This window comes from Festucalex cinctus, chromosome 3 (genome assembly GCF_051991245.1).
Source record: "Festucalex cinctus isolate MCC-2025b chromosome 3, RoL_Fcin_1.0, whole genome shotgun sequence".
NCBI lineage: Eukaryota > Metazoa > Chordata > Actinopteri > Syngnathiformes > Syngnathidae > Festucalex > Festucalex cinctus.
In genome coordinates, this window is record NC_135413.1 from 8,073,738 (window position 1) to 8,095,420 (window position 21,683).

At 39.4% G+C, this 21,683-nt stretch overlaps 1 protein-coding gene across 3 annotated transcripts in view; it reads right to left on the reverse strand.

The window, feature by feature from the left end:
* The window catches only part of siah1 (siah E3 ubiquitin protein ligase 1), a 77,160-nt gene that overhangs the window by 50,255 nt on the left and 5,222 nt on the right, over nucleotides 1–21,683 (reverse strand). For all 3 annotated transcript variants that reach the window (XM_077515643.1, XM_077515641.1, XM_077515642.1), the window contains exon 2: nucleotides 17,784–17,840. In XM_077515643.1, the coding sequence (XP_077371769.1) occupies nucleotides 17,784–17,793 (10 nt within the window). In that variant the 5' untranslated portion in view covers nucleotides 17,794–17,840. The remainder of the gene's footprint in view (nucleotides 1–17,783; nucleotides 17,841–21,683) is intronic.

Below are 21,683 nucleotides of genomic sequence, written 5' to 3' on the forward strand. Positions count from 1 at the left end.
AAATGTTCACTGGCATCAGACTTATCCAAACATATATATATTTTTATTTATTTTTGATAGCCTCTATGGACATTAAAAGCAATATCGTGAATGAAGGATATGCTTAATAACTCCACGGTACATGCTCCAAAAAAAATCCCACACTTGACATGTATGCTTATAATCAAGGCCTGAAGGTATCTCTATGACAACATTCAGTTATAAATACAGTGCCACCTAGCCCTTGAGGCTTATATAAAAAAATATAAAAATACCCCACATACGGTATTTTGTACAAAAAATGTACACTCATTCTAAGTGTGATAACTAAGTCATTTATGAATATTCTTTTAGTTTCCACCACTCAAATTGTTCACTGTCTTGACACCGATCCAAACGTATGTACGTTTCCATTTTGTTTTATTCATTTTTGATTGCCCCTTTGGACAATAAAAGTAACATTGTGCAATGAGTACAACGAGCGATGATGTGTATATACACTTTTACAAAAAAATACCAATCAGGGCAACTCATTGCCTAAAAATAAAAAAGGACGCTGATTTTTGCAGGTCTTAACAATCACCAAAACCCGTTGAGCTTGACACACACACTGGCAAAAAAATATTCTACATGTAAACGTTTATTATGCCATTTTCAAAGAAATTTTGCTTCCAATATGCCAGTACCCCAATGTGCCAGTACCCCAACATGCAAGTACCACAACGTGCAAGGACCCCAACGTGGCCCGGGCTGCGAGGGCCCTTTATAGCTGCTCGCAGCTCTAGTTCTTCTTCTTCTTCTTCTTCTTCTTCTTCTTCTTTATTCTCCGCAAACGATCGCGATTTTGGGTACCTAAACATTCACGAAAACTCACCGAACTTTGCACACTCCTCAGGCCCAGCGAAAAATTTGATATTATTAATTCGTCATAACAATGCGACTCGATAGCGCCCCCTAGCGTAGAAAAATAAAAACCAAGCCCGGCACGTTTGAGCTAGAGCAACAAAAATTGGCAGGCACGTGTAGCACCCCGAGACGCACAAACAAGTCTATTGGGACCATGTAGCTAAAATGTACAGGAAGTGAGCTATGAATTTTTTAATGTCCAATTTTGGTCTATTTTGGCACATTCACTGTGGTCATGCTTTTTCCCCCTTTGCAAACATTTTTCATCCAATTGACTTCAAACTTGGCATTTATCATCTCAAGACCTGAGAGAACAACTGGGCAAAACATCTTGCCTTTTTGAAATACTATATGACGGGGGCGGGGCATCAAATATTGCTTTTAAAATTTCATTTGTCCAGAAAGAGCAAATGATTAATAACTCCCATGTTCAAGCTCCAAAAAATCTCAAACTTCTCAGGCAACGTAATAGTCACGGCCTGAAAACATTTATATAATAAAATTCAGTTATACTTTTAGCGCCACCTAGTGGTGACAATAAATGTCATACTTTACGTTTTTAGCTACTGTGCCAAGCTTGTTGAAGGGATCCAGTTGAAAATTAGTCAGAAAAGCCTTAAGATGTTGATCATGCCCCACACCGAATATTGTAACTTTTCGCCAAAGGGCGTGGCCGCTACGGTGACGCAAAGTCTGAAGATTTTTCGTGAAAATAAAAGCTGCATTAACTTGACCGAGATGATCCTATCTTCTCAAAATTTCACACATTTGATGAGAGTCCAGCCCTAAAGACATCTACTGACTTATATTTCATCTAACTGATAGCGCCACCTAGTGGCAATTTTTTTTCTTACGAATTTTCTTCTACGTTTTTCTCCAAACATGTTAACTGGACCTACCTCATATTTGCTCAGATGAGGGTTTCGGCCTTCATGATGTCACAACACGAAGTTTGTGAGTTTTCGCGAATTGCTGTGGGTGTGGCTAAGCGCTGTTCGCCAAGAAAACAACGCCAGTTTTGAGGGTCTAAACATGCACAGAAACTCACGAAACTTGGCACACACATCTGGCCTGGTAAAATGAGCAATATTTTATTGTTGATTGTGCTATTTTTACAAAAATGACTCAATAGCGCCCCCGAGAAGTTTTTAACGAAGCAGCCCCGGTTGTACGTTTAAGCAAGAACGACGAATATTTTTAGGTGTATGAGGGAGCCCAAGACCTACAAAAAAGTCTCTTGGACCCATCTGCTAAAATGAACAAGAAGTTGGCTACGAATTTTTGAATGTCCCATTTTTGACTATTTTTGCACATTCACAGGGGGCAGACTTTTGCCCACTTCTCCTACACGTTTCATCTGACTGAGTTAAGACTTGACCTGGACCATGTCAAGACCTGAGCCAACGACAGGGGGAAAAATCTTGACCTTTCGAAATACTATATGATGAAGGCGGGGCATCAAAATTTGTGTTTCGCACTGAAAAAGGATATGCTTAATAACTCCCCGGTACATGCTCCAAAAAATCCAAAACTTGACATGTATGTTTATCGTCAAGGCCTGAAGCTATCTCTATGACAACATTCAGTTATATATGCAGCGCCACCTAGCCCTTGAGGCATAAAAAAAAAATACCCCACACACGGTATTTTGTACAAAAAATGTAAACTCATTCTAAGTGTGATAACTAAGTCATTTATGAATATTCTTTTAGTTTCCACCACTCAAAATGTTCACTGGCATCAGACTTATCCAAACATATATATATTTTTATTTATTTTTGATAGCCTCTGTGGACATTAAAAGCAATATCGTGAATGAAGGATATGCTTAATAACTCCACGGTACATGCTCCAAAAAAAATCCCACACTTGACATGTATGCTTATAATCAAGGCCTGAAGGTATCTCGATGACAACATTCAGTTATAAATACAGCGCCACCAAGCCCTTGAGGCTTATATAAAAAAAAAAAACCCACATACGGTATTTTGTACAAAAAATGTAAACTCATTCTAAGTGTGATAACTAAGTCATTTATGAATATTCTTTTAGTTTCCACCACTCAAATTGTTCACTGGCTTCACACCGATCCAAACGTATGTACGTTTCCATTTTGTTTTATTCATTTTTGATTGCCCCTTTGGACAATAAAAGTAACATTGTGCAATGAGTACAACGACCGATGATGTATATATACACTTTTACAAAAAATACCAATCAGGGCAACTCATTGCCTAAAAATAAAAAAGGACGCAGATTTTTGCAGGTCTTAACAATCCCCAAAACCCGTTGAGCTTGATACACACTGGCAAAAAAATATTCTACATGTAAACGTTTATTATGCCATTTTCAAAGAAATTTTGCTTCCAATATGCTAGTACCCCAACGTGCCAGTACCCTAACGTGCAAGTACCCCAACGTGCAAGGACTCCAACGTGGCCCGGGCTGCGAGGGCCCTTTATAGCTGCTCGCAGCTCTAGTTATTATTATTATTATTATTATTATTATTATTATTCTTCTTCTTCTTCTTTATTCTCCGCAAACAATCGCGATTTTGGGTACCTAAATATTCACGAAAACTCACCAAACTTTGCACACTCCTCAGGTCCGGCGAAAAATTTGATATTATGAAGTCGTTATAACAACGCGACTCTATAGCGCCCCCTAGCGTAGAAAAATAAAAACCAAGCCCGACACGTTTGAGCTAGAGCAACGAAAATTGGCAGGCACGTGTAGCACCCCGAGACGCACAAAAAAGTCTATTGGGACCATGTAGCTAAAATGTACAGGAAGTGAGCTATGAATTTTTTAATGTCCAATTTTGGCCTATTTTGGCACATTCACTGTGGTCATGCTTTTTCCCCCTTTGCAAACATTTTTCATCCAATTGACTTCAAACTTGGCATTTATCATCTCAAGACCTAAGAGAACAGCTGGGCAAAACATCTTGCCTTTTCGAAATACTATACGACGGGGGCGGAGCATCAAATATTGCCTTTAAAATTTCATTTGTCCAGAAAGAGCAAATGCTTAATAACTCCCATGTTCAAGCTCCAAAAAATCTCAAACTTCTCAGGCAACGTAATAGTCACAGCCTGAAAACATCTATATGACAAAATTCAGTTATACATATAGCGCCACCTAGTGGTTACAATAAATGTCATACTTTACGTTTTTAGCTACTGTGCTGAGCTTGTTGAAGGGATCCATTTGAAAATTGGTCAGAAAAGCCTTAAGATGTTGATCATGCCCCACACCGAATATTGTAACTTTTCGTCATAGGGCGTGGCCGCTACGGTGACGCAAAATCTGAAGATTTTTCGTGAAAATAAAAGCTGCATTAACTTGACCGAGATGATCCTATCTTCTCAAAATTTCACACATTTGATGAGAGTCCAGCTCTAAAGACATCTACTAACTTACATTTCATCTAACTGATATCGCCACCTAGTGGCAATTTTTTTTCTTACGAATTTTCTTCTACGTTTTTCTCCAAACACGTTAACTGGACCTACCTCATATTTGCTCAGAGGAGGGTTTCGGCCTTCATGATGTCACAACACGAAGTTTGTGAGTTTTTGCGAATTGCTGTAGGCGTGGCTAAGCGCTGTTCGCCAAGAAAACAACGCCAGTTTTGAGGGTCTAAACATGCACAGAAACTCCTGAAACTTGGCACACACATCTGGCCTGGTAAAATGAGCAATATTTTATTGTTGATTGTGCTATTTTTACAAAAATGACTCAATAGCGCCCCCTCGAAATTTTTAACGAAGCAGCCCCGGTTGTACGTTTAAGCAAGAACGCCGAATATTTTTAAGTGTATGAGGGAGCCCAAGACCTACAAAAAAGTCTCTTGTACCCATATGCTAAAATGAACAGGAAGTGAGCTACGAATTTTTGAATGTCCCATTTTTGACGATTTTTGCACATTCACAGGGGGCAGACTTTTGCCCACTTCTCCTACACGTTTCATCCGACTGAGTTAAGACTTGGCCTGGACCATGTCAAGACCTGAGCCAACGACAGGGGGAAAAATTTTGACTTTTCGAAATACTATATGATGAGGGCGGGGCATCAAAATTTGTGTTTCACAATGAAAAAGGATATGCTTGATAACTCCCCGGTACATGCTCCAAAAAATCCCAAACTTGACATGTATGTTTATCGTCAAGGCCTGAAGTTATCTCTATGACAACATTCAGTTATATATGCAGCGCCACCTAGCCCTTGAGGCATGAAAAAAAAATACCCCACATACGGTATTTTGTACAAAAAATGTACACTCATTCTAAGTGTGATAACTAAGTCATTTATGAATATTTTTTTAGTTTCCACCACTCAAAATGTTCACTGGCATCAGACTTATCCAAACATATATATATTTTTATTTATTTTTGATAGCCTCTATGGACATTAAAAGCAATATCGTGAATGAAGGATATGCTTAATAACTCCACGGTACATGCTCCAAAAAAAAATCCCACACTTGACATGTATGCTTATAATCAAGGCCTGAAGGTATCTCTATGACAACATTCAGTTATAAATACAGCGCCACCTAGCCCTTGAGGCTTATATAAAAAAAAATAAAAAATACCCCACATACGGTATTTTGTACAAAAAATGTACACTCATTCTAAGTGTGATAACTAAGTCATTTATGAATATTCTTTTAGTTTCCACCACTCAAATTGTTCACTGGCTTCACACCGATCCAAACGTATGTACGTTTCCATTTTGTTTTATTCATTTTTGATTGCCCCTTTGGACAATAAAAGTAACATTGTGCAATGAGTACAACGAGCGATGATGTGTATATACACTTTTACAAAAAAATACCAATCAGGGCAACTCATTGCCTAAAAATAAAAAAGGACGCTGATTTTTGCAGGTCTTAACAATCACCAAAACCCGTTGAGCTTGACACACACACTGGCAAAAAAATATTCTACATGTAAACGTTTATTATGCCATTTTCAAAGAAATTTTGCTTCCAATATGCCAGTACCCCAACGTGCCAGTACCCCAACGTGCAAGTACCCCAACGTGCAAGGACCCCAACGTGGCCCGGGCTGCGAGGGCCCTTTATAGCTGCTCGCAGCTCTAGTTATTATTATTATTATTATTCTTCTTTATTCTCCGCAAACAATCGCGATTTTGGGTACCTAAACATTCACGAAAACTCACCGAACTTTGCACGCTCCTCAGGCCTGGCGAAAAATTTGATATTATGAAGTCGTTATAACAACGCGACTCTATAGCGCCCCCTAGCATAGAAAAATAAAAACCAAGCCCGGCACGTTTGAGCTAGAGCAACGAAAATTGGCAGGCACGTGTAGCACCCCGAGACGCACAAAAAAGTCTATTGGGACCATGTAGCTAAAATGTACAGGAAGTGAGCTATGAATTTTTTAATGTCCAATTTTGGCCTATTTTGGCACATTCACTGTGGTCATGCTTTTTCCCCCTATGCAAACATTTTTCATCCCATTGACTTCAAACTTGGCATTTATCATCTCAAGACCTAAGAGAACAGCTGGGCAAAAAGTCTTGCCTTTTCGAAATACTATATGACGGGGGCAGGGCATCAAATATTGCCTTTAAAATTTCATTTGTCCAGAAAGAGCAAATGCTGAATAACTCCCATGTACAAGCTCCAAAAAATCTCAAACTTCTCAGGCAACGTAATAGTCACGGCCTGAAAACATCTATATGACAAAATTCAGTTATACATATAGCGCCACCTAGTGGTTACAATAAATGTCATACTTTACGTTTTTAGCTACTGTGCTGAGCTCGTTGAAGGGATCCAGTTGAAAATTGGTCAGAAAAGCCTTAAGATGTTGATGATGCCCCACACCGAATATTGTAACTTTTCGCCAAAGGGCGTGGCCGCTACGGTGACGCAAAGTCTGAAGATTTTTCGTGACAATAAAAGCTGCATTAACTTGACCGAGATGATCCTATCTTCTCAAAATTTCACACATTTGATGAGAGTCCAGCTCTAAAGACATCTACTAACTTACATTTCATCTAACTGATAGCGCCACCTAGTGGCAATTTTTTTTCTTACGAATTTTCTTCTACGTTTTTCTCCAAACACGTTAACTGGACCTACCTCATATTTGCTCAGATGAGGGTTTCGGCCTTCATGATGTCACAACACGAAGTTTGGGAGTTTTCGCGAATTGCTGTGGGCGTGGCTAAGCGCTGTTCGCCAAGAAAACAATGCCAGTTTTGAGGGTCTAAACATGCACAGAAACTCCTGAAACTTGGCACACACATCTGGCCTGGTAAAATGAGCAATATTTTATTGTTGATTGTGCTATTTTTACAAAAATGAATCAATAGCGCCCCCTAGAAATTTTTAACGAAGCAGCCCCGGTTGTATGTTTAAGCAAGAACGAAAAATATTTTTAGGTGCATGAGGGAGCCCAAGACCTACAAAAAAGTCTCTTGTACCCATATGCTAAAATGAACAGGAAGTGAGCTATGAATTTTTGAATGTCCCATTTTTTACGATTTTTGCACATTCACAGGGGGCAGACTTTTGCCCACTTCTCCTACACGTTTCATCCGACTGAGTTAAGACTTGGCCTGGACCATGTCAAGACCTGAGCCAACGACAGGGGGAAAAATTTTGACTTTTCGAAATACTATATGATGAGGGCGGGGCATCAAATTTTGTGTTTCACAATGAAAAAGGATATGCTTGATAACTCCCCGGTACATGCTCCAAAAAATCCCAAACTTGACATGTATGTTTATCGTCAAGGCCTGAAGTTATCTCTATGACAACATTCAGTTATATATGCAGCGCCACCTAGCCCTTGAGGAATAAAAAAAAAATACCCCACATACGGTATTTTGTACAAAAAATGTACACTCATTCTAAGTGTGATAACTAAGTCATTTATGAATATTCTTTTAGTTTCCACCACTCAAATTGTTCACTGGTTTCACACCGATCCAAAAGTATGTACATTTCCATTTTGTTTTATTCATTTTTGATTGCCCCTTTGGACAATAAAAGTAACATTGTGCAATGAGTACAACGAGCGATGATGTGTATATACACTTTTACAAAAAATACCAATCAGGGCAACTCATTGCCTAAAAATAAAAAATAAGACGCTGATTTTTGCAGATCTTAACAATCACCAAAACCCATTGAGCTTGACACACTCATCACACCTGGCAAAAAAAAAAATTAAAAAAAATCCACGTTTATCATGCCATTTTCAAAGAAATTATGCTTCCAATGTGCCAGTACCCCAACGTGCAAGTACCCCAACGTGGCCCGGGCTGCGAGGGCCCTTTATAGCTGCTCGCAGCTCTAGTTATTCTTCTTCTTCTTCTTCTTCTTCTTCTTCTTCTTCTTTATTCTCCGCAAACAATCGCGATTTTGGGTACCTAAATATTCACGAAAACTCACCAAACTTTGCACACTCCTCAGGTCCGGCGAAAAATTTGATATTATGAAGTCGTTATAACAACGCGGCTCTATAGCGCCCCCTAGCGTAGAAAAATAAAAACCAAGCCCGACACGTTTGAGCTAGAGCAACGAAAATTGGCAGGCACGTGTAGCACCCCGAGACGCACAAAAAAGTCTATTGGGACCATGTAGCTAAAATGTACAGGAAGTGAGCTATGAATTTTTTAATGTCCAATTTTGGCCTATTTTGGCACATTCACTGTGGTCATGCTTTTTCCCCCTTTGCAAACATTTTTCATCCAATTGACTTCAAACTTGGCATTTATCATCTCAAGACCTAAGAGAACAGCTGGGCAAAACATCTTGCCTTTTCGAAATACTATACGACGGGGGCGGAGCATTAAATATTGCCTTTAAAATTTCATTTGTCCAGAAAGAGCAAATGCTTAATAACTCCCATGTTCAAGCTCCAAAAAATCTCAAACTTCTCAGGCAACGTAATAGTCACAGCCTGAAAACATCTATATGACAAAATTCAGTTATACATATAGCGCCACCTAGTGGTTACAATAAATGTCATACTTTACGTTTTTAGCTACTGTGCTGAGCTTTTTGAAGGGATCCATTTGAAAATTGGTCAGAAAAGCCTTAAGATGTTGATCATGCCCCACACCGAATATTGTAACTTTTCATCAAAGGGCGTGGCCGCTACGGTGACGCAAAATCTGAAGATTTTTCGTGAAAATAAAAGCTGCATTAACTTGACCGAGATGAACCTATCTTCTCAAAATTTCACACATTTGATGAGAGTCCAGCTCTAAAGACATCTACTAACTTACATTTCATCTAACTGATAGCGCCACCTAGTGGCAATTTTTTTTCTTACGAATTTTCTTCTACGTTTTTCTCCAAACACGTTAACTGGACCTACCTCATATTTGCTCAGAGGAGGGTTTCGGCCTTCATGATGTCACAACACGAAGTTTGTGAGTTTTCGCGAATTGCTGTAGGCGTGGCTAAGCGCTGTTCGCCAAGAAAACAACGCCAGTTTTGAGGGTCTAAACATGCACAGAAACTCCTGAAACTTGGCACACACATCTGGCCTGGTAAAATGAGCAATATTTTATTGTTGATTGTGCTATTTTTACAAAAATGACTCAATAGCGCCCCCTCGAAATTTTTAACGAAGCAGCCCCGGTTGTACGTTTAAGCAAAAATGCCGAATATTTTTAGGTGTATGAGGGAGCCCAAGACCTACAAAAACGTCTCCTGTACCCATATGCTAAAATGAACAGGAAGTGAGCTACGAATTTTTGAATGTCCCATTTTTGACGATTTTTGCACATTCACAGGGGGCAGACTTTTGCCCACTTCTCCTACACGTTTCATCCGACTGAGTTAAGACTTGGCCTGGACCATGTCAAGACCTGAGCCAACGACAGGGGGAAAAATTTTGACTTTTCGAAATACTATATGATGAGGGCGGGGCATCAAAATTTGTGTTTCACAATGAAAAAGGATATGCTTGATAACTCCCCGGTACATGCTCCAAAAAATCCCAAACTTGACATGTATGTTTATCGTCAAGGCCTGAAGTTATCTCTATGACAACATTCAGTTATATATGCAGCGCCACCTAGCCCTTGAGGCATGAAAAAAAAATACCCCACATACGGTATTTTGTACAAAAAATGTACACTCATTCTAAGTGTTATAACTAAGTCATTTATGAATATTTTTTTAGTTTCCACCACTCAAAATGTTCACTGGCATCAGACTTATCCAAACATATATATATTTTTATTTATTTTTGATAGCCTCTATGGACATTAAAAGCAATATCGTGAATGAAGGATATGCTTAATAACTCCACGGTACATGCTCCAAAAAAAAATCCCACACTTGACATGTATGCTTATAATCAAGGCCTGAAGGTATCTCTATGACAACATTCAGTTATAAATACAGCGCCACCTAGCCCTTGAGGCTTATATAAAAAAAAAAAAATACCCCACATACGGTATTTTGTACAAAAAATGTACACTCATTCTAAGTGTGATAACTAAGTCATTTATGAATATTCTTTTAGTTTCCACCACTCAAATTGTTCACTGGCTTCACACCGATCCAAACGTATGTACGTTTCCATTTTGTTTTATTCATTTTTGATTGCCCCTTTGGACAATAAAAGTAACATTGTGCAATGAGTACAACGAGCGATGATGTGTATATACACTTTTACAAAAAAATACCAATCAGGGCAACTCATTGCCTAAAAATAAAAAAGGACGCTGATTTTTGCAGGTCTTAACAATCACCAAAACCCGTTGAGCTTGACACACACACTGGCAAAAAAATATTCTACATGTAAACGTTTATTATGCCATTTTCAAAGAAATTTTGCTTCCAATATGCCAGTACCCCAACGTGCAAGTACCCCAACGTGCAAGGACCCCAACGTGGCCCGGGCTGCGAGGGCCCTTTATAGCTGCTCGCAGCTCTAGTTATTATTATTATTATTATTATTATTCTTTATTCTCCGCAAACGATCGCGATTTTGGGTACCTAAACATTCACGAAAACTCACCGAACTTTGCACACTCCTCAGGCCCGGCGAAAAATTTGATATTATTAAGTCGTCATAACAATGCGACTCAATAGCACCCCCTAGCGTAGAAAAATAAAAACCAAGCCCGGCACGTTTGAGCTAGAGCAACAAAAATTGGCAGGCACGTGTAGCACCCCGAGACGCACAAAAAAAGTCTATTGGGACCATGTAGCTAAAATGTACAGGAAGTGAGCTATGAATTTTTTTATGTCCAATTTTGGCCTATTTTGGCACATTCACTGTGGTCATGCTTTTTCCCCCTTTGCAAACATTTTTCATCCAATTGACTTCAAACTTGGCATTTATCATCTCAAGACCTGAGAGAACAACTGGGCAAAACATCTTGCCTTTTTGAAATACTATATGACGGGGGCGGCGCATCAAATATTGCCTTTAAAATTTCATTTGTCCAGAAAGAGCAAATGCTTAATAACTCCCATGTTCAAGCTCCAAAAAATCTCAAACTTCTCAGGCAACGTAATAGTCACGGCCTGAAAACATCTATATGATAAAATTCAGTTATACATATAGCGCCACCTAGTGGTTACAATAAATGTCATACTTTACGTTTTTAGCTACTGTGCTGAGCTTGTTGAAGGGATCCATTTGAAAATTGGTCAGAAAAGCCTTAAGATGTTGATCATGCCCCACACCGAATATTGTAACTTTTCGCCAAAGGGCGTGGCCGCTACGGTGACGCAAAGTCTGAAGATTTTTCGTGAAAATAAAAGCTGCATTAACTTGACCGAGATGATCCTATCTTCTCAAAATTTCACACATTTGATGAGAGTCCAGCCCTAAAGACATCTACTGACTTATATTTCATCTAACTGATAGCGCCACCTAGTGGCAATTTTTTTTATTACGAATTTTCTTCTACGTTTTTCTCCAAACACGTTAACTGGACCTACCTCATATTTGTTCAGATGAGGGTTTCGGCCTTCATGATGTCACAACACGAAGTTGGTGAGTTTTCGCGAATTGCTGTGGGTGTGGCTAAGCGCTGTTCGCCAAGAAAACAACGCCAGTTTTGAGGGTCTAAACATGCACAGAAACTCATGAAACTTGGCACACACATCTGGCCTGGTAAAATGAGCCATATTTTATTGTTGATTGTGCTATTTTTACAAAAATGACTCAATAGCGCCCCCTAGACGTTTTTAACGAAGCAGCCCCGGTTGTACGTTTAAGCAAGAACGACGAATATTTTTAGATGTATGAGGGAGCCCAAGTCCTACAAAAAAGTCTCTGGGACCCATATGCTAAAATGAACAGAAAGTGAGCTACGAATTTTTGAATGTCCCATTTTTGACAATTTTTGCACATTCACAGGGGGCAGACTTTTGCCCACTTCTCCTACACGTTTCATCTGACTGAGTTAAGACTTGACCTGGACCATGTCAAGACCTGAGCCAACGACAGGGGGAAAAATCTTGACCTTTCGAAATACTATATGATGAAGGCGGGGCATCAAAATTTGTGTTTCGCACTGAAAAAGGATATGCTTAATAACTCCCCGGTACATGCTCCAAAAAATCCCAAACTTGACATGTATGTTTATCGTCAAGGCCTGAAGCTATCTCTATGACAACATTCAGTTATATATGCAGCGCCACCTAGCCCTTGAGGCATAAAAAAAAAATACCCCACATACGGTATTTTGTACAAAAAATGTAAACTCATTCTAAGTGTGATAACTAAGTCATTTATGAATATTCTTTTAGTTTCCACCACTCAAAATGTTCACTGGCATCAGACTTATCCAAACATATATATATTTTTATTTATTTTTGATAGCCTCTGTGGACATTAAAAGCAATATCGTGAATGAAGGATATGCTTAATAACTCCACGGTACATGCTCCAAAAAAAATTCCACACTTGACATGTATGCTTATAATCAAGGCCTGAAGGTATCTCGATGACAACATTCAGTTATAAATACAGCGCCACCTCGCCCTTGAGGCTTATATAAAAAAAAACCCACATACGGTATTTTGTACAAAAAAATGTAAACTCATTCTAAGTGACTAAGTCATTTATGAATATTCTTTTAGTTTCCACCACTCAAATTGTTCACTGGCTTCACACCGATCCAAACGTATGTACGTTTCCATTTTGTTTTATTCATTTTTGATTGCCCCTTTGGACAATAAAAGTAACATTGTGCAATGAGTACAACGAGCGATGATGTATATATACACTTTTACAAAAAATACCAATCAGGGCAACTCATTGCCTAAAAATAAAAAAGGACGCTGATTTTTGCAGGTCTTAACAATCACCAAAACCCGTTGAGCTTGACACACACTGGCAAAAAAAATATTCTACATGTAAACGTTTATTATGCCATTTTCAAAGAAATTTTGCTTCCAATATGCCAGTACCCCAACGTGCCAATACCCTAACGTGCAAGTACCCCAACGTGCAAGGACCCCAACGAGGCCCGGGCTGCGAGGGCCCTTTATAGCTGCTCGCAGCTCTAGTTATTATTATTCTCTGCAAACAATCGCATTTTTGAGACACTAAACGTGAACGAAAACTCACCAAACTTTACACGCACATCAGGCCTGGCGAAAAATTTGATATTTTAAAGTCGCCATACATGATAACAGAAAAATGGCTCTGTAGCGCCACCTACATAGGTTAAACTGATCCCTGTCCCACTACGATTGTCCTACGGCTACGAAAATTGTGTGGCACCTGTAGCACATTCAGATGAACAAAAACCTCTTTGATAGTTGTACCCTAAAATAGACAGGAAGTGAGGTATAATCATTTGAATGTCCAATTTGGGCCTATTTTTGCACATTTACAGGGGTCATACTTTTGCCCACTTCTCCTACACGGTTAACCCGATTGAGTTCAAACTTGGGATGTACCATCTCAACACCTGGGACAACACCATGGTAAAAAATCTAAAGTTTTTGACATACTATATGACGGCGGCGGGGCATCAAATTTTGAGTTTCAAAATTCTTACTTAACGTAGTATTGCCGGTTGTACGTTTAACCTAGAGCTACGAAAGTTGGTACACATATGTAACAGACTATGACCTACAAAAAAGTCTGTTGGTGCCATATGCTAAACCCAACAGGAAGTCCGCCAGAGGCGGGGCATCAAATTTTGCGTTTCAAAATTCTTACTTAAAGAAGCATTCTCGGCTGTACGTTTCACCTAGAGTTACCAAAATTTGAAGACATATGTAACAGCCCTCAAGGTACAAAAAACTCTTTTTGAACCATGTGCTAAACCGAACAAAAAGTCCACCATTTTGATTTATTTTGGAACGTGTTGCCATTTTTTTGGCCATTTCATAGGGGTCTTATTTTAACGAACTCCTCCTACAGAGTTTATCCCATCATCTTCAAACTTGGTGTGATTCATCTTAAGATGTTGAAGATGAAAAGTTATTGAAAGCTTTTTATTTCGTCGCACGCTGTTGCCGTGGCATGCACTTGTTTGCAAAGGAAAAAAAATATTCTTAATGAAGAATTCCCAGTTGTACGAAGCAGCTAGAGCTACGAAAATTTGTAGACATATGTAACAGCCCACAATGTACAAAAAAGTCTCTTGGTGCTATGTGCTCAACCCAACAGGAAGTCCCCCAGGGGCCGGGCATCACATTTTGAGCTAAAAAACTCCTCTTTAACGAAGCATTCCCGGTTGTACGTTTTACCTAGAGTTACCAAAATTTGAAGACATATGTAACAGGCCTCGAGGTACAAAAAACTCTTTTTGAAACATATGCTAACCCCAACAGGAAGTCCACCATTTTGATTTACTTTGGAACGTGTTGCCATTTTTTTGGCCATTTCATAGGGGTCTCATTTTAACGAACTCCCCTACAGAGTTTATCCGATCATCTTCAAACTTGGTGTGATTCATCTTAAGATGTTGACGATGAAAATTTATTGAAAGCTTTTTATTTCGTCGCACGCTGTTGTCGTGGCATGCACTTGTTTGCAAAGGAAAAAAAATCCTTCTTAATGAAGCATTCCCAGTTGTACGAAGCAGCTCGAGCTCCGAAAATTTGGAGACATATGTAACAGCCCACGATGTACAAAAAAGTCTGGGTGCAATGTGCTATAAACTCAACAGGAAGTCCCCCAGGGGCCGGGCATCACATTTTGTGCTAAAAAAAACCCTCCTCTTTAACGAAGCATTCACGGTTGTACGTTTCACCTAGAGCAGGGGTGTCAAACTCATGTTAGCTCAGGGGCCACATGGAGGAAAATATATTATCAAGTGGGCCGCATCGGGAAAATAACGGTATATAACTTAAAAACGATTGCCGTCAATTATAAGCAGATTTTCGTGGACCAGCCCTAAATTACGGAGCTCAACTGTAATCATATTGTTCCGAAAAATAACACAAATGCAAATGGTATGTAGCACTTTCCGGACGTGTTAAATCGAGCTGTTTTGCATATACTGTATACTGTTCCCAGAATGCATTGCATGGTGCAGTTAATGATGTTATAAGGATGTTAATCCTTGTCATATCTGTGTTACCAGTAATTGAATTTGTGACGTATTTAACACGTTTATGTCGGTGTATGAGTCCAAAAAAATAATAATAATTAAACAACCCGTAGTTTAAGTTGTGTGTAAAATAATGACGTCCAGGACGACGATTCCCCTACAAAGTTGCATTGCTCATTTTAGGACTGCTTGTGAAATTATAAATTTATTTGTTTTGATTGTGGCCAGCTGATTAATTAGTCCGACATCACAATTTTTTTTTTTTTTTTTTTTTTTTTTTTACTTTACAAAATCATCTCGCGGGCCGGATTAAACTCATTTGCGGGCCTGATCCGGCCCGCGGGCCGTATGTTTGACACCCCTGACCTAGAGATATGATAATTTGGAGGCATACATAAGAGCCCACGATGTACAAAAAAATTCTCTTGGAACCAAATGTTAAACCAAACAGGAAGTCTGACATTTTGATTTACTTTGGTATTTGTAGCCACTTTTTGGGGCCTTTTATAGGGGTCATATTTTCTTATCACATCGTCTTCATTCTTTGGCATGTTTCATCTTAAGATATTTAAGATGAAAAGTTATTGAATTATTTTATTTTGTCACACGCCTTTGCTGTAGCGATGCATTGTTTGCAAAGAAATTTTTTTTTTGAGAGTCTAAACATAGGCAAAAACTCACAAAATTTTACACACAGATCAGATCTCTCACGAACATGAATATTTTATAATTTGTTGTGCAATTTGTAATAAATGGCTCAATAGCGCCGTCTCGATATTTTTATGAACTATATCCGATTATATGGTTCAGCTAGATGTGTGAATACTGGGAGGCATACCTATCAGCCCTAATACCTCCAAAAATTATTCTATAGCCATGTGCCAATCCATTTTGATTTTATTTTAATTGTGCATCATTTTTGGCCTTCCATGAAACTTTGCAAACACAAAGCATGTCAAAAACATTTACAATTTAGACGGTTTCCTATGAAACAGTACCCCAACATGCCAGTACCCCGACATGCAAATACCCCAACGTGGCCCGGGTTGCAAGGGCCCTATATAGCTGCTCTCAGCTCTAGTTTGTCTTAATATTTTCAAATGTTTAAACATTTTTTTGTTTCAAACACAAAAATAATCATGATTTCAATTACTACCAAAATAATCATGATTATTTATTTTTCCCATAATCAAGCAGCCCTATCCTCATGTTTAACGCAAGAAGACGTCATCATAAGTGGACTGTTGTTTAAACGGCTAAGCAACGCTATGGAGAGCGAACTCCACAATACGGTTGCACTAAATTAATTTTTTATTTTTTTTTCAGTTTTCTGCTAAATATCATAATCAGACCAACATGAGCCCTTTGCTGCTGCCATCTCTTTGTGATAGGGACGCTCTGGTTGTTGTATGGTCAACAGTTCTGGTCGCTCGCTAGGTGAACGGCTTCACTTCGCTGGCGTTAAACTGCTCTTTTGGACGTCCACACAAGTTGATCCCCCTTCACATTTATGACTGAATTTTTGGCTTCGGGAAACGAATAAAGAATAAATCTTTCACATGTGGACGCTTGCAGTGTCTGGAGTGGTTTTCTGCAAGTTCCATAACAGCTGTGTTTCCTCGGCATGTTTTTCCGGAGATAAACGAGAACAAAACAAGCACTACTTGCATGGCTCGTCAATGAGCGAGCTTTTTGACCCACTTCCGGGTTCAAGCTGCTCAAGTCACATGGCCTTGCGGTCTAAAAATAGCATTCGAGCGGTTCCCCGTTGAATCAATGTCAATGTATGACTTGAAAGACTTTTATTTTTAAGTCCGCCTCTGCAGCTCATTCCGCGGATGGAGGACCCAAACCGTGGCACATACATAGTTTGGATCCCGGCTCAAAAATGAGCCTGTCCGTTGCACCACTCATTTAGAATATGTACTCGCGCCGTGCGACTGGATTAATATTTCACCAGCACACGCTGTACAGTTGGCCGCATTTGCGGGTGAATTGGTCGCAGTGTCAAGCGCTGATTAATATTAATTGTCAACGTTTTGGTCGTCAACGTCGTCGTGACTAGTCGACTAATCTTGGCAGCCCTAGTGGGGACCAAATAATAGTACAGATTTTTGGAAAAATTTTAAATTGATCAAATTCTGACATGTGCCCAAGGCCAGCGATATATACAGGACCAGTGTTGGTTTTGGGAGGATCACCACAATATAGCCCCTGGCGGCCCCAATGAAAAGGCATAATGTTGAACCATGGAGTCTCAATTCTATTTTGAAGTATTTATATAAATGAAGCTGCTTTGCCTTGCCTTCTAAAGTTAATTGAAGAAGATGGTGTGCCCTCACCATGACAAAAACAAAAAAAACACTCACCTTCGTCCATAAGATTTCCAAATAAGGTTTTCGTCTTCTCTTGAAATGTGGAGACCTCTGAAAAGAAAGAAGTGGGGGAACATTTTGAACATTTTTGTTCAACAACAACAACAACAACAACAACAACAACAACAAAAAGCTCTGAAAGTGGGAAAAAAAGATTTGAAACCGTATGTATATATATATATATAAAAAAAAGATCTGAATCAGAAAGGTTAAAAACATGCAACTGAAAAAAATAAGACCTCAATGTCAAAATATAAATGGAAGCGAAAAGTGAAAAATAACATTCAAAACTCAAAAGTGAATCAAAATTATATTTGACCCGAAAAAATTGTTCCACATTTTATTTTGAATCCATCTTTATTTTGGTGAAATTCAAGGTCAACACATGAATCTTCGGTTTCAAATTTCATTTTTTCAAGTAAAAAACTTAAGTTAACTTAAAACTTAAGGACCTTAAGTTAATTCCACAACACTGTGCAGCCCTAGTTCTAAGCGTGCATGTGTCAAATAAAAATAATAAACTAATAGTGGTTACATTGCAGTTTTAGTTCAGGCTATAATTCCAAAGCAAAACAATGCAGTTTTGCTGGAGGATTGCAAAACAAAGATTCTGCCCCTTGCTGCTTCCAGGGGAGGGGGGAGGGAGATTCCCAAAACTTTGTCTTCCACTCTCTCCCGCTCCAGGGTGTGGAGCTGAGCTGGTGTCCAATATCAGCACTAACAGAGTACGCTCGCTCGCTTTTCCTTTTTTTATGCACCTACCCATGTCTGTAGTTGTATTCTCAGTGGCATAGCCGTTAACTCTGCTACCACCATGGACATTCTCCCTCTCTGTCCCCCTGCAATCCCCTACCCGCCACTATCTCCGCCCAACTCCATTTGCAGGGCTCAGATATCAGCCTTGTCTGTCAGAAGGCTCTACCACCAGCTGCCCTCTCTGACACCAATCTCACCCCCCCCCCCCCCCCAGTGTGCTTATGCGCACATTTGTGTGCGTACGCGTGTAACTGTGTGTGTGTGTGTGTGCGCGGCGCGACTGAATTCGTCTGAATTTGTGCTCATAAGTTCATCTGAATCCTACTAAAAAAAAATCCCATTACCCTTCACCTTAACTGGATACTTCAGTCTCGCCAGAGTCGTGAAGTTCAAAAAGTCAGGAGACCAGAGGAAAGATCAAAGGAAATAAAGATTAATCAAACTGAAATCCAGCACCAACCAAACACCACCAGCCACCCACATGGTTACAAAACCAGAATCTTACACCAACCCCAGAAACCTCTAAACTCCAACAGATTTGTGAGAACTCAAGACACCAGAGGAACAACTAAAGAGAGGAAGGAGTGAAGGATAGATGAAGCAGAGTGAGATCCACAGACACTAGCCTCCACTGATTCAGTGAGCAATCTCACTTTTCTTTTCACAATGTACTGCTCAGTGCTAATTAGAGATAGACCGATAATCGGCCGGGCCGATAATCGAGGCCGATATTTGACATATTGGTACATATCGGCATCGGTCTGTTTTATTAATCTGACGGCCGATATAAGCGATCCATTTAAAACTCCGTCTTTTCGCTTCGAATGCAGCCCAGAGCGTCTCTGTCTGTTATGGAGTCCAACTCCAGCAACGTAACGCCCACAGCAGCATCTGATTGGTTAGCCGTACAAGAGCCAGAACCAATCAGTAGTGTATGTCATGTATCACAGTAGCCCGTCACACACGCACCCACGGACACAACGCGAGAGACACATGCTTCGAAGGTAAGTTAAAAGAGAAGAGACTTCAACTACTCGGAGGGAATCACACACATTTTCACTTAAGTAAACAATGTTTGTTAGAAAGGTTCCAAATATTAACAGTTGTCATTATTAAATTAGTCTAGTCTAGTTCCATGTTAAAAATAGAGTAACGTCATTATATTTACCTCTCGTGACGCACACATTGCATTCTGGGTCACGCCCACTACTTGTTGTACAGCGATTATGCAGTTAGATGCCACAGTGACAGTACACTAAATAGCGTTTAGTTACTTTATATTGTGTTTATTTGTCGCACTGGTTTGCCGTCGTGTGCCTTAAGCTTCGACGTCGATTTGATTGACAGCTCGTTGTGCACCTCGTTAAAGTCCGCGTTAAAGTCTCAAACACCGTTTAACTACACGAACGTGTTCTCTTCCGTATGCTAGGCATTAGTAGAGAAGTGCACTAAAGTATTGTGTGCTTATTTGCTCGTTTTGTCTCTCTCTTCACGTCATGTCTGCCGTCAGTTCGGACATGATGCTCTCAATGGGCGCCGCCATTATGTGACATCTACGGCCGTAGTCGGCTGCAATTAATGTTCAGTGATGTAATTTCGTTACGTGCATCATACTTTGAGTAATGAGCTCATGTTTGGTGTGTTGTATAACTTTCTCGTGTGTTAATAACCATTCATGTGTACAGCTAAAATAGTGCTTGTTAATGTGAATTATGTTGCAGCCCAGTTATTATTTAGACAAGTAAATCTGTGCCATTAAGTGATACAGTACAGTACAGTAGTGAGAGAATAATGTGCCCATATACACACGTGTCTGTAAGTGTAAAACACATTAAACTGCAGAAACTGGCAGCGGTCCAGCGCAACAATGTCTGTTTAACCAAGTTATTCTTACTATTATTATAACCAAGTTATTTTACTCTACCTTTTTTCTGCGTTGATTGGGACATCCTCAGTGGCAGTAAACTACATGATGAAGTGTGTCCCGAAGCTGTCTTTTGACAGTTCTCTTGTAGAGAGGAGTAGCATGATATTGCTGTTCTAGATTTAAGATCATAAGCTTATCAATACTGTCTATATGGTAACAATAACAATAATCATAATGAGAATAAGGTCTACAAGAACTGTATGGTGTTCAGGGATGAATAGTTTTTCTCATGGCATATTTTTTATTTTTTTTGCTGTAGTAATAAGTAATGCCACAGCACATTTTGAATGACAGGGTTCTTCCTATTACTTTAAAATATAAAAACATAACATTTATATAATAAAACCACTAGTATCCCATAGGGCTGGGTATCGCCGCCAAACTCACGATACGATACACAGACACGGCGCTCCGCATACGCTTATCACGCACTGCGCGTAGGGCACCAACTGCCTAAGGGGGCACCAAAAAACAAATCAAGCCCGTAAAAATAATAATATTAGTAATTATAATATCAGTGTCTAATATTTATAATAAAAGCTTGTAAAGCATGTTAATAAATACAAAAAATAACGTAGCATTATTTACTCGACGAGCGGTATCGCTGGTCTACGTTGGTGCCCACCCCTCCCCTAGTACTGTAGTTTGTTCCTATTAGGGAAAGGGGTAGGGGGCGGGGTGCACTTTTGCTCCAACGGAGCAAACTACTAGGGAAAGGGGGAGGGGGGAGGGGTGCACTTTATGCTTCAATCGCAAATTTGGCAGAAGTTTATTCTTGGATATCTGGACATGTCATTAAAAAGGCATCAAGAATTGGGGGCGGAAAAGAGGAAAAGAAAAAACAATGAGATGATGCTCACTTGCAGGTATGACAATTTGTTTATTTTGTAGCAGCTATGTTTACATGACCACAGTTAGCAAAAAAAAAAAAAAAAAAAAACACTCCAAACCGCCGCAGTGGAATGGTTGTGACTAGCACGTTCATTATAGGGTAAATGGAATGTGACGAGACAATATTGTTTCATATGGAACGGCCAAGAGCGGCATGTACTGGTGAAAGTGTAATTTGAAAATAATAATAATAATCATCTTAAGGCCAAGTAGATTTCCTCATTTCATATTCATAGTTTTAACATTATGTCCAGAATTTTTACATAGTGCCCTATCAGTCCTTCTCTAAAAAGGTAGATTATTAAAATTTTCATGTACCT